The sequence below is a fragment of the Spea bombifrons genome, chromosome 2 (assembly GCF_027358695.1).
Source record: "Spea bombifrons isolate aSpeBom1 chromosome 2, aSpeBom1.2.pri, whole genome shotgun sequence".
In the NCBI taxonomy this organism is placed as follows: Eukaryota; Metazoa; Chordata; class Amphibia; order Anura; family Pelobatidae; genus Spea; species Spea bombifrons.
The window spans coordinates 24,062,570-24,076,917 of record NC_071088.1 but is presented as its reverse complement, the minus strand read 5'-3'; the positions used below and the strand labels follow the sequence as shown (position 1 = coordinate 24,076,917).

At 43.7% G+C, this 14,348-nt stretch overlaps 1 protein-coding gene across 1 annotated transcript in view; it reads left to right on the top strand.

The window, feature by feature from the left end:
• The window catches only part of LOC128473610 (bromodomain and WD repeat-containing protein 1-like), a 43,708-nt gene that overhangs the window by 22,998 nt on the left and 6,362 nt on the right, over positions 1–14,348 (top strand). Inside the window, 2 exon segments of the mRNA XM_053455860.1 lie at positions 13,602–13,660; positions 14,152–14,181. Of these exon segments, the coding sequence (XP_053311835.1) occupies positions 13,602–13,660; positions 14,152–14,181 (89 nt within the window).

Here is a 14,348-nt window from a genome sequence, read left to right as displayed (position 1 = left end):
CATACTTACTTCTTGCTAGAAGGGCTGAGCTGCTCCTGTATAGGGCATAATTAAAAGGTCAGCGACATCTCATTGACTTAGCTATGCATTATACAGGGCCAGCCAAGCTCATTACGCAGCAGAAACATATTAATAATTTGGGGATTGAACAGGACACATTAAAGCTATGGAAAGAAGAACTACTCGTGATAAGTGAAGGAAAAGACATTAGTATTATTTGAGACAATAGGGTCTGAGACACCTTGTGCCTTCAGTAACAGCAAAGGTGGAGGCAGGAAAAAAACTAAAACACAAAAGAATAGGGCCAATGGCAATATAAAAACAGAGACAGAGGAAATTCTGTACAAAGATAAGCCCTGGCCTGGACACATCCCACGGCAACCACAGCACCTGGATTTCCTAAAGAAAATAGATGAGGACAATACACACGGGTGTGGGGGGCAATGGGGCATCCATTTACATGGAGGGCTGGCTAATGTGGGGGAAATGGCTAATGCTGACAGAGTGACCCAAATCCTTTTGACTAAATCATTCAATTTAAATGTATGAAATGAGTGGCTTGTGTTTTAGTCTACCTGGTTGCTAACAATAGCTTTTTTCTCCCTCATCAAAAATAAAGAAAGCACAATGTAGAAGAGATCTGAGAGAATGTTCAAGATGGAGCATGAGGGAATTGAACCCAGTACCTTATGGACTCTAGTCTGGCTCCTTAACCATTACTCTTCATAGCCATATGAGAGTGGCACACAGCTTGTCTCCCACACAAACACAATAAATAAACTAAAGAAGGGTAGCATGAAGGGTGCAGAGACTGGACGACTTATGTTTTGGTCTACCTGCTTGTTGACAATCACCAAATGAAAAAAACACAAAACAGAGACAATTCAAGATGACTTATGTTTTGGTCTATCTGCTTACTTAAAAAGAAGAAAAACAGCAGACACAGTTGAAGCATTGGGGAATTGAACTCAGAAACTCAAGAATACAAGTCAAACACCTTATCCATTACGCTACAGAGACTGGACTTCTGGTGTTGGAGAAACAATCCTTTAGTTTAAACCCCAATACTGTCCTAGCTGGCCTGACTTCCAAAAAACACACTAAATTAACTAAAGAATGGTGGCTTGTCCGGGCAGAGAGAAGATGGCTTAAGTATTGGTCTACGTGTTGAAACGTAAAAAATAAGCCTCAGGGAATTGAACCCAGAACCTCAAGAATCATCTAAACTAAAATAACGCTAACACCTAAACCAACACGCTACAGAGACAATCACAGTCCAGTTTCTCTGGCTTGGAGTTGTGGTTAAGGTGTTGGACCTCCATCCCGCTGCTCGTAAGTTCAAGTCTGGCTACTGCCGGTTTGTTCCCACACCAGTAATGTTGGGCGTATAAAGACTCTCATTATTAATGATTCATTTAACAATTTCATAATTCATAATAATTCCTAAATAATAACAAAATAACAATATGAAAGCTAGGGCTGAGGGGCAGCCCCTGATTGGCTGAGCCTAGTCAGCTGACTCCTGCAACCAATCAGCAGCCGGCCCAGGTTTCCCTCTCTCTGATTGGTCAGCCCTGGTCAGGTGACACCACCCACCAATCAGGCGGCTCGGGCTGAGGGGCAGCCCCTGATTGGCTGAGCCTAGTCAGCTGACTCCAGCAACCAATCAGCAGCCGGCCTAGGTTTCCCTCTCTCCGATTGGTCAGCCCTGGTCAGGTGACACCACCCACCAATCAGGCGGCTCGGGCTGAGGGGCAGCCCCTGATTGGCTGAGCCTAGTCAGCTGACTCCAGCAACCAATCAGCAGCCTGCCCAGGTTTCCCTATCTCTGATTGGTCAGCCCTGGTCAGGTGACACTACCGACCAATCAGGCGGCTCGGCCTGAGGGGCAGCCACTGATTGGTTGAGCCTAGTCAGCTGACTCCAGCAACCAATCAGCAGCCGGCCCAGGTTCCCCTCTCTCTCTGATTGGTCAGCCCTGGTCAGGTGACACTACCCACCAATCAGGCGGCTCGGGCTGAGGGGCAGCCCCTGATTGGCTGAGCCTAGTCAGCTGACTCCAGCAACCAATCAGCAGCCTGCCCAGGTTCCCCGCTCTCTGATTGGTCAGCCCTGGTCAGGTGACACCACCCACCGATCAGGCGGCTCGGCCTGAGGGGCAGCCCCTGATTGGCTGAGCCTAGTCAGCTGACATCAGCAGCCTGCCCAGGTTCCCCTCTCTCTGATTGGTCAGCTCTGGTCAGGTGACACCACCCACCAATCAGGCGGCTCTGGCTGAGGGGCAGCCCCTGATTGGCTGAGCCTAGTCAGCTGACTCCAGCAACCAATCAGCAGCCTGCCCAGGTTCCCCTCTCTCTGATTGGTCAGCCCTGGTCAAGTGACACCACCCACCAATTAGGCGGCTCTAGATGAGGGGCAGCCCCTGATTGGCTGAGCCTAGTCAGCTGACTCTAGCAACCAATCAGCAGCCTGCCCAGGTTCACCTCTCTCTGATTGGTCAGCCCTGGTCAGGTGACACCACCCACCAATCAGGCGGCTCGGCCTGAAGGGCAGCCCCTGATTGGCTGAGTTCAGCAACCAATCAGCAGCCGACCCACGTTTACCTCTCTCTGATTGGTCAGCCCTGGTCAGGTGACACCACCCACCAATCAGGAGGCTAGGGCTGAGGGGCTATCCAGCAGCCTCTTCCTTAATTGGAGAGTATTCCTGGGAAGGAGGGTTGACGGTACAGTCCATAGGGCCCATACTTACTTCTTGCTAGAAGGGCTGAGCTGCTCCTGTATAGGGCATAATTAAAAGGTCAGCGACATCTCATTGACTTAGCTATGCATTATACAGGGCCAGCCAAGCTCATTACGCAGCAGAAACATATTAATAATTTGGGGATTGAACAGGACACATTAAAGCTATGGAAAGAAGAACTACTCATGAATAAGTAAAGGAAAAGACATTAGTATTATTTGAGACAATAGGGTCTGAGACACCTTGTGCCTTCAGTAACAGCAAAGGTGGAGGCAGGAAAAAAACTAAAACACAAAAGAATAGGGCCAATGGCAATATAAAAACAGAGACAGAGGAACTACTGTACAAAGATAAGCCCTGGCTTGGACACATTCCACGGCAACCACAGCAGCTGGATTTCCTAAAGAAAATGGATGAGGACAATACACACGGGTGTGGGGGGCAATGGGGCATTCATTTACATGGAGGGCTGGCTGAGGGTCATCACATAAATCAATACACAATGGGGCTGTCTGGTGGGAAAAATACACAATGTGAGGATGTATGGTGGGATAAAAATACAATGCAGGGGTAATTTTTAAGTTGATGATTTTGTATGGTCTGTGAATGATGATATAAATATCCAAATGTGGGGGAAATGGCTAATGCTGACAGAGTGACCCAAATCCTTTTGACTAAATCATTCAATTTAAATGTATGAAATTAGTGGCTTGTGTTGTGGTCTACCTGGTTGCTAACAATAGCTTTTTTCTCCCTCACCAAAAATAAAGAAAGCACAATGTAGAAGAGATCTGAGAGAAAGTTCAAGATGGAGCACAAGGGAATTGAACACAGGACCTCATGGACTCCTGTCTGGCTCCTTAACCATTACTCTACATAGCCATATGAGAAGGGCACCCAGCTTGTCTCCCACACAAACACAATAAATAAACTAAAGAAGGGTAGCATGAAGGGTGCAGAGACTGGACGACTTATGTTTTGGTCTACCTGCTTGTTGACAATCACCAAATGAAAAAAACACAAAACAGAGACAATTCAAGATGGCTTCTGTTTTGGTCTATGTGCTTACTTAAAAAAGAAGAAAAACAGCAGGCACAGTTGAAACATTGGGAAATTGAACTCAGAAACTCAAGAATCCAAGTCAAACACCTTATCCATTACGCTACAGAGAGTGGACGTCTAGTGTTAGAGAAACAATCCTTTAGTTTAAACCCCAATACTGTCCTAGCTGGCCTGACTTCCAAAAAACACACTAAATAAACTAAAGAATGGTGGCTTGTACGGGCAGAGACAAGATGGCTTAAGTCTTGGTCTACGTGATGAAACGTAAAAAATAAGCCTCAGGGAATTGAACCCAGAACCTCAAGAATCATCTAAACTAAAATAACGCTAACACCTAAACCAACACGCTACAGAGACAGCCACAGTCCAGTATCTCTGGCTTGGAGTTGTGGTTAAGGTGTTGAACCTCCATCCCGCTGCTCGTAAGTTCAAGTCTGTCTACTGCCGGTTTGTTTCCACGCCAGTAATGTTGGGCATATAAAGACTCTCATTATTAATGATTCATTTAACAATTTCATAATTCATAATAATTCATAAATAATAACAAAATAACAATATGAAAGCTAGGGCTGAGGGGCAGCCCCTGATTGGCTGAGCCTAGTCAGCTGAGAGGTTCCCCTCTCTCTGATTGGTCAGCCCTGGTCAGGTGACAACACCCACCAATCAGGCGGCTCGGGCTGAGGGGCAGCCCCTGATTGGTTGAGCCTAGTCAGCTGACTCCAGCAACCAATCAGCAGCCGGCCCAGGTTCCCCGCTCTCTGATTGGTCAGCCCTGGTCAGGTGACACCACCCACCAATCCGGCGGCTCGGGCTGAGGGGCAGCCCCTGATTGGCTGAGCCTAGTCAGCTGACTCCAGCAACCAATCAGCAGCCTGCCCAGGTTCCCCGCTCTCTGATTGGTCAGCCCTGGTCAGGTGACACCACCCACCAATCAGGCGGCTCGGGCTGAGGGGCAGCCCCTGATTGGCTGAGCTTAGTCAGCTGACTCCAGCAACCAATCAGCAGCCGGCCCAGCTTTCCCGCTCTCTGATTGGTTAGCTCTGGTCAGGTGACACCACCCACCAATCAGGCGGATCGGCCTGAGGGGCAGCCCCTGATTGGCTGAGCCTAGTCAGCTGACTCCAGCAACCAATCAGCAGCCTGCCCAGGTTTCCCTATCTCTGATTGGTCAGCCCTGGTCAGGTGACACTACCGACCAATCAGGAGGCTCGGCCTGAGGGGCAGCCCCTGATTGGCTGAGCCTAGTCAGCTGACTTCAGCAACCAATCAGCAGCCTGCCCAGGTTCCCCTCTCTCTGATTGGTCAGCTCTGGTCAGGTGACACTACCCACCAATCAGGCAGCTCGGCCTGAGGGGCAGCCCCTGATTGGCTGAGCCTAGTCAGCTGGCTCCAGCAACCAATCAGCAGCCTGCCCAGGTTCCCCGCTCTCTGATTGGTCAGCCCTGGTCAGGTGACACCACCCACCAATCAGGCGGCTCGGCCTGAGGGGCAGCCCCTGATTGGCTGAGCCTAGTCAGCTGACTTCAGCAACCAATCAGCAGCCTGCCCAGGTTTCCCTCTCTCTGATTGGTCAGCCCTGGTCAGGTGACACCACCCACCAATCAGGAGGCTAGGGCTGAGGGGCAGCCACCGATTGGCTGAGCCTATCCAGCAGCCTCTTCCTTAATTGGAGAGTATTCCTGGGAAGGAGGGTTGACGTTACAGTCCATAGGGCCCATACTTACTTCTTGCTAGAAGGGCTGAGCTGCTCCTGTATAGGGCATAATTAAAAGGTCTGCGACATCTCATTGACTTAGCTATGCATTATACAGGGCCAGCCAAGCTCATTACGCAGCAGAAACATATTAATTACTTGGGGATTGAACAGGACACATTAAAGCTATGGAAAGAAGAACTACTCGTGATAAGTGAAGGAAAAGACATTAGTATTATTTGAGACAATAGGGTCTGAGACACCTTGTGCCTTCAGTAACAGCAAAGGTGGAGGCAGGAAAAAAACTAAAACACAAAAGAATAGGGCCAATGGCAATATAAAAACAGAGACAGAGGAAATACTGTACAAAGATAAGCCCTGGCCTGGACACATCCCACTGCAACCACAGCATCTGGATTTCCTAAAGAAAATGGATGAGGACAATACACACGGGTGTGGGGGGCAATGGGGCATTCATTTACATGGAGGGCTGGCTGGGGGTCATCACATAAATCAATACACAATGGGGCTGTCTGGTGGGAAAAATACACAATGTGAGGATGTATGGTGGGATAAATATACAATGCAGGGGTAATTTTTAAGTTGATGATTTTGTATGGCTTGTGAATGATGATATAAATATCCAAGTGTGGGGGAAATGGCTAATGCTGACAGAGTGACCCAAATCCTTTTGACTAAATCATTCAATTTAAATGTATGAAATGAGTGGCTTGTGTTTTGGTCTACCTGGTTGCTAACAATAGCTTTTTTCTCCCTCACCAAAAATAAAGAAAGCACAATGTAAAAGAGATCTGAGAGAGAGTTCAAGGTGGAGCATGAGGGAATCGAACCCAGGACCTTATGGACTCTAGTCTGGCTCCTTAACCATTACTCTACATAGCCATATGAGAATGTCACCCAGCTTGTCTCCCACACAAACACAATAAATGAACTAAAGAAGGGTAGCATGAAGGGTGCAGAGACTGGACGACTTATGTTTTGGTCTACCTGCTTGTTGACAATCACCAAATGAAAAAAACACAAAACAGAGACAATTCAAGATGGCTTATGTTTTGGTCTAAATAAACTAAAGAATGGTGGCTTGTACGGGCAGAGGCAAGGTGGCTTAAGTCTTGGTCTACGTGTCGAAATGTAAAAAATAAGCCTCAGGGAATTGAACCCAGAACCTCAAGAATCATCTAAACTAAAATAACGCTAACACCTAAACCAACACGCTACAGAGCCAGTCGCAGTACAGTATCTCTGGCTTGGAGTTGTGGTTAAGGTGTTGGACCTCCATCCCACTGCTCGTAAGTTCACGTCTGGCTACTGCCGGTTTGTTCCCATGCCAGTGATGTTGGGCGTATAAAGGCTCTCATTATTAATGATTCATTTAACAATTTCATAATTCATAATAATTCATAAATAATAACAAAATAACAATTAGCAGCCTGCCCAGGTTCCCCACTCTCTGATTGGTCAGCCCTGGTCAGGTGACACCACCCACCAATCAGGCGGATCGGGCTGAGGGGCAGCCCCTGATTGGCTGAGCCTAGTCAGCTGACTCCAGCAACCAATCAGCAGCCGGCCCAGGTTCCCCTCTCTCTGATTGGTCAGCCCTGGTCAGGTGACACCACCCACCAATCAGGCGGATCGGGCTGAGGGGCAGCCCCTGATTGGCTGAGCCTAGTCAGCTGACTCCAGCAACCAATCAGCAGCCGGCCCAGGTTCCCCTCTCTCTGATTGGTCAGCCCTGGTCAGGTGACACCACCCACCAATCAGGCGGCTCGGGATGAGGGGCAGCCCCTGATTGGCTGAGCCTAGTCAGCTGACTCCAGCAACCAATCAGAGGCCGACCCAGGTTCCCCTCTTTCTGATTGGTCAGCCCTGGTCAGGTGACACTACCCACCAATCAGGCGGCTCGGCCTGAGGGGCAGCCCTTGATTGGCTGAGCCTAGTCAGCTGACTCCAGCAACCAATCAGCTGACGGTCCAGGTTCACCTCTCTCTGATTGGGCAGGTGACACCACCGGTCAATCAGGAGGCTAGGGCCGAGGGTCAGCTGCTGCTTGACTAGGATAAGCCTGTCTTGGCGCATCAGGCGGGAGGAAGTCTCCAGCAGCCTCTTCCTTAATTGGAGAGTATTCCTGGGAAGGAGTGTTGACGGTACAGTACATAGGGCCCATACTTACTTCTTGCTAGAAGGGCTGAGCTGCTCCTATATAGGGCATAATTAAAAAGGTCATCGACTATGCATTATACAAGCTCATTACGCAGCAGAAACATATTAATAATTTGGGGATTGAACAGGACACATTAAAGCTATGGAAAGAAGAACTACTCGTGATAAGTGAAGGAAAAGACATTAGTATTATTTGAGACAATAGGGTCTGAGACACCTTGTGCCTTCAGTAACAGCAACGGTGGAGGCAGGAAAAAACTAAAACACAAAAGAATAGGGCCAATGGCAATATAAAAACAGAGACAGAGGAAATACTGTACAAAGATAAGCCCTGGCCTGGACACATCCCACTGCAACCACAGCATTTCCTAAAGAAAATGGATGAGGACAATACACACGGGTGTGGGGGGCAATGGGGCATTCATTTACATGGAGGGCTGGCTGAGGGTCATCACATAAATCAATACACAATGGGGCTGTCTGGTGGGAAAAATACACAATGTGTATGGTGGGATAAATATCCCCTTCGCGACCTTTGCCGGTTCAGGACCGTCATGACAAGAAGGTCACTAAATGACCTTTGACGGTCCTGAACCGTCATAAAATGAAATAAGCTTAGAAAGTGATCAACGATCACTTTCTTCACTTAAACAGCGTTACTGCAAAGCCTCGATGTCGAGGCATTCAGTAACGCCGAGATCGGCATCGGGGGCCATGTGTGGCCCCTCCCCGGGGCGTCAACAGCCGTTTTACAGCCGGACACCCGTTTTAAAAGCGTTTAGGAGGCGATCAACGATGTGTAAATGGTGTCGCTGGAATGCCTCGATCAGGAGGCATCCAGCGACACCAAACACTTACCTTTGGATGGGCTGTGACCGCTCCGGAGAGCGGTCACAGCCGCCGCTGCCGGTGATCTTCGCCATCAGCAAGATGGCGGCGGCCCGGGAAAAAAAAACAATAAAGATGAAAGAGTTCGCTAGACGGTCTCCAGAACCTCTAGAGAACTCTGGCTCCACTTGTAGGTTGAATACAGGTACTGCATTCAACCAAGCAAGTCAATGGAACCCAGCTTTCTAATCACTATGTGATTAGTAAAATATTAAAAAAAAAATAAAAAATGGAAAAAAAAATAAAAAAAAAATGTGCTAACATTTAAAAATAATTATGCAGTGATGTCACTAGATGAACCATCCAGTACCAGCAAAATGTGTAAAAAAATATAAAAAAAGTATTAAATAAAATAAAATAATAAAATTTATTATTTTGAGCAAGTGCTAAAATTTCTCAAAAATCTCAACAAAGAGTTAAAATAAAAGCACTTCAAATACCCAAGGGGTGTCTAATATATAAAAAAAAATGGCTGATGGGGTAAATTGGAGTAGCCAAGCTCAAAGATGGGGCATAGGTACAGACTGATCAAAATGGAGAAAAAAAGCGCACTTCCCAAATGTGGCATTTTAAATCTCAAACAACCGGACAAACCTATGCATGTCGGGTATCACTGCACTCAGGAGATGTCCCTGAACACATATTGGGGTGTTGTTTGACAGTTACATATACCAGAACCTGTATATCTATAACTAAAGTACAATTTGTGTGAAAAAAAAATAAAAAAAATTTACTATTACAAAGTTTGACAAAGTGTAGTTCTATAATTGGTGCATGGAAAGGGTTAAAATAACAGCATTTGGAATACCCTGGGGTGTCTAGTTTTCAAAAATATATGGTTTGAATGGGTTAAATTGAGTTCACCCGCTTCAAAGATATTCCAAAGAGGAGATGGAGGCAGAATGACCAAATGACCACCTGGATTACGCATGTCCCAAAAGTAGCCTTTTACCAGCCAAACAATCTGACAAACCCATGCATGTGGGGTATCGCTGTACTCAGGAGATGTTCCTGAACATGTTCCTAAAAAAAAATTACTATTACAAAGTTTGACAAAGAGTAGTTCTATAATTGGTGCATGGAAAGGGTTAAAATAACAGCATTTGGAATACCCTGGGGTGTCTAGTTTTCAAAAATATATGGTTTGAGGGGGTTAAATTGAGTTAACGGGCTTCAAAGATATTCCAAAGAGGAGATGGAGGCAGACTGACCAGATTTCTTAAAAAAGATTTGGAAATCATAAAACGCTGCTTGTACTTATTGCCCTATAACTTACAAAAAACAGCAAAAAAACATAAAAACATTGTGTATTTCTAAACTCAGGACAAGTAGTAGAATCTATTTAGCTAGTTTTTTTACTTGCTTTTTTAGGTAAGTAAAAGATTTTTCAAATAAAAGCCATAAAATGTGTTTTTTTTTCAATTTTTCACCATGTTTTTTTTATTTTTTTTATAGTAAATAAGATGATACGATCAAAATAATGGTATCTGAAGAAAGCCCATCTTGTCCTGAAAAAAACAATATATAACTTATGTGGGTACACTAAATGGGTGAGGAGAAAATTACAGCTGAACACAAGCACCACAAAAGTGTCAAAACAGCCTCGGTCCCACAGGGTACAAAACGAAAAATGAGCCCGGTCCTTAAGGGGATATACAATGCAGGGGTAATTTTTAAGTTGATGATTTTGTATGGCCTGTGAATGATGATATAAATATGCAAATGTGGGGGAAATGGCTAATGCTGACAGAGTGACCCAAATCCTTTTGACTAAATCATTCAATTTAAATGTACGAACTGAGTGGCTTGTGTTTTGGTCTACCGTCGCTAGCACTACCCTAACTTGATAGGGGTCTGTGGACCTCCATCACCACCTACCCCGGCGATCTGCCCCTCATATTGAAGGGCATCACCGGAACCACCCGATCCGGCCGGTGACATCGTGCGTAATGACGCGATGACATCACCGCACAACTTTATTGAAAACTGACAATTGTCAGTTAAAGAGGTATGGGGGCATGCTGCTTAGATGCCTGTGTCTCAGGCATCTAAGCAGCTACAGACCCCCAACATATACCGTTGGAAAGGTAATCGGTATAAGGCTTGTAAAAGCAAGAATAAAAAATATTAAGTTAAAAAATAAAAATATAAAAAAAAGTTAAAAAAAAATTATTTGGGGGTCAAATTAAATTACCTAAACATAAACTAGTTTAACTTTTAAAAAAAAAGTTAATATTCTAGCTAAATGATCACTGTGGTAGCCAATGTTACGACGGTGATCATATAGCTATGAAAAGTCACATTCCCTTTTTAAAAATGGCCGATACTAAATTTTAACCCCATGATGCCTTTGATCATGGGGTTCAACTTAGCCAATGGTAGAGGGAGGCAAATTTTGAAATCCTGATGTACTGCAAATATTATTAAAATCAGCCATTTAGCCTGTGCTGTACGTGAGTAACCATCTCATCCCTGGAGCTCCTTGCATTTTTACTGCAAAACTTATTTTTGCTGTAAAAGTGATTTTTTTTCTCCCTTTACCATCATTTCTTTGGGATTGTAAGGGAATGAATGGTGTGTGCTTCTGTGAGTGAATGTATGGAAAGTATGATGTGTGCTTCTGCGAGTGAATGGAGATATGAAAGGCGTGTGAATGGTCAGTAATTAGGGTGGCATTGCTGCTCACGTAGGAAGTTAAATTATGGCACAAAAAGTACACATTTGCAAAAACTACACCCTTTGGCGCATCAAATGAGGGGCTGCATGTGTTTCTAGTACAAACCTGGAGTGCGCAAGACACAAATGAACGTGTCGCTATGATTAGAAAAAACATATTTTCTAGCTGAAGCGACATATTCCGTCATTATATGTGCACTCAACTTTTGTCCTAGAAATACATATAGCCCCTCATTTGAAGCGCCAAGGGGTGTAGTTTCTTGAAATGTGTACTTTATGTACCCTAATTCAACCTCCCAGATGTCTAGACCACTATAACTTCAGATATGGCAGATTTGAAAATCTTGTAAAAAAAATGTCTTAAAACATTTAGGGGTGATGCCTGCAATTAGACAGCTCTAGACAGCTGGGAAGTTAAATTATGGTACATAAAGTATACATTTTCAGAAACTACACCCCTTGGCGCATCAAATGAGGGGATGCATGTATTAGTAGCACAAGAATGGAGTGCGCAAGACATAAATGAACTTGCCGCTTTTCATTAAATTTTTTATTTATTTTTATAAGTGTGAAATTCACTTATTTGTTGTGCACGTCAGATTTGTGATACAAATACAAATAAGACCTCATTTGCTGCAGCTGGGGGTGTAGTTTCTAAAAATATATAGTTTTGTTGGCATATTTTAACATCCCAGGCAGCCATGCATTAAATGTAAAGATGTCTTTTGTGATAGTCTAATAAATTTAACTTTCAGCAATAAAATATTAGAAAAACACAGTCTACTGTTCTCAATTTCTGTTTATTTTAGACCGGTTACCTACTACAAATATTTAACAAAACAGCTTTTGATATTAGAGTTTAGAAAAATACAATTACAAACTAGTTTTTATTGAGTTGGAAGTGAAAAATTACAAGTTTTTCCCATTTTTGGCTTTATTTTGCAAACCTAATGAGACATACACATATAAAAATGGTATATTTGGAATGTTTGCTGGGTGTGCTGAAAAAAACAATATATGGTTTGTATAGTTTATTCCCAAGAAATGTACTTCTAAACGCGTTTAAACGTGAGATGTACCAACATGCCGAAAACCAGCTTAGCACCAGGGTGGGAAATGGCTTAGCAGCCAAGGCAAAAAATAAATTCTTGATAATCCTGGAAAAAAAACAATATATTATTTGTGGGGGGGATTACAGCTAAACACGAAAGGGTACAAAAAATAAAAACAGCCTGGTCCTTAAGGGGGTACATTAAGCGCCTGTCACTCATCCCCCCTCACCTCACAAAAAGATAAAATTAATACATGCGTGACCCTCCGTCACACACGAGTGTTGACAGGGGTAAAATACACGCGTTAATTCATGCAGTTGTAAAATCTTTTTATTTTTTCAAGCATAACTACTACACACAACGCGAACAAAATACGTTGTTGCTAAGATACCCCTGCCACATAACAGGAGGGGACGCTAAAACAGCAGAAAACCGTTAGTGGTTTCCGTTACAGGCAGATTTACAGATCGCATTTGCAGGCTGTGCGGAGAGTTTTAGTCTATAATATAACACTTTTGCAAGAGTATTTCTGCCGGCAGCACTGTCTCTGTATATATATTTATGAATAAACTTATTACCATGTATTACTGTTTATGTTCTGGATCAGAGTAGTTGTGTCCGACCAATCAATACCGTTTAATAAATCGCACTGATACGCTACATACAGCGCTGCAGACTATGTTTCTAATGTAGTTTATAGTTGTGCTGTCATTTTGTTCCACTGTGCATTCAAATTGATAACACCTGTCTGTGTGCGGATGCCAGTATATTATATATATATATATATATATATATATATATATATAAAGCACCATGAGATTTCTGAGGGAAAAACAAGCCTTCTGGCTTGTCTGGTGTCTGTAGATGAGTGTTTAATAATACTTCTACTACCCCTTAAATATATAAATGTTTTTCCCTCAGAAATCCCATGGTGCTTTATATATATATATATAATATACTGGCATGTGTATATTTATATATTTATATGTATATTCAGCGTTGCTTCCCAATGTTATTTCGTTATGCTGTGTTACCCCGTGTTACCCGTGTATTCCTGCGTAAATATTATGGCGTTACGTGTCAGTAATATCAGCACGTATGTGCAGCGCTGCTTCATATGACTGGGAACGTACACGCTACATACTAACCGTCTATGGATACGCTACAGTCCGTGTTTCTGGAATTTACCGTGTTATGGAGAGTCGGGTGACACGGGGGTGCCGGCGTCAGCTGTGTGTTTTGGGGTATTTTTTGCAGTCTCTTCCAGTTTTGCTGAGACCTGTTTTTTCTCCTTTTAACCCCTTTAGAGCTGTTTTTCCTCATTGCAAGATATCTTTCTAATGGACCATGCCAAAAATCGGCACAGGTGAGTAACTCACTCACTCACTCACTCACTGTATCCTGTTCACATGTGTAAATGTATAATTCTGACCCAAAGGGAGCAGTCTTTTAGATTGTAAGCTTGTGAGCCGAGCTCTCTCTACTTAATGTATCGGATCCTCTTATTCTGCGAGTCCTTTGAATGTAAGGACTGTAAGAATCGCCAAGGGAAATGCTGGCACTATATAAAAAATGATTTTTGTCTTATTCAGCTTGTTTGACTTATTTACTCTGTACTTTTACAGGTTCTAAAGCCTGCACATATTTCTAGGTTCACGTATGTTAAAGTAGGTTTCTCGCCTGAGACGAAGCAGACACCATTTCTGCCATTCACAAAATCAAACACCAGCATTTTTTTATTTATTTACAAAATCACATCTAATAAACACGACGATCAGCGGAATAATTGACCACTTAACAGCTGTAAATGTGCATTTTTAATAATGTTATTTTCTGTTTTTAATGTTTTTCGTGTAGGTGCTGATACAGGAGATTAGTGACAACAAGGTAACTATTCTATATTTCACTTAAAACCCCCAATAAAGTACAGTAGCTCCTGGGTAATTTAAAGGAGAATATAGTACTTTTCAAGGAGGATCATGTAATAAATTGATATGGAGCGTAACCTTACATCATAGCGCTTCCATTTTAAATGGATGTCCCAGTTTTAGTTT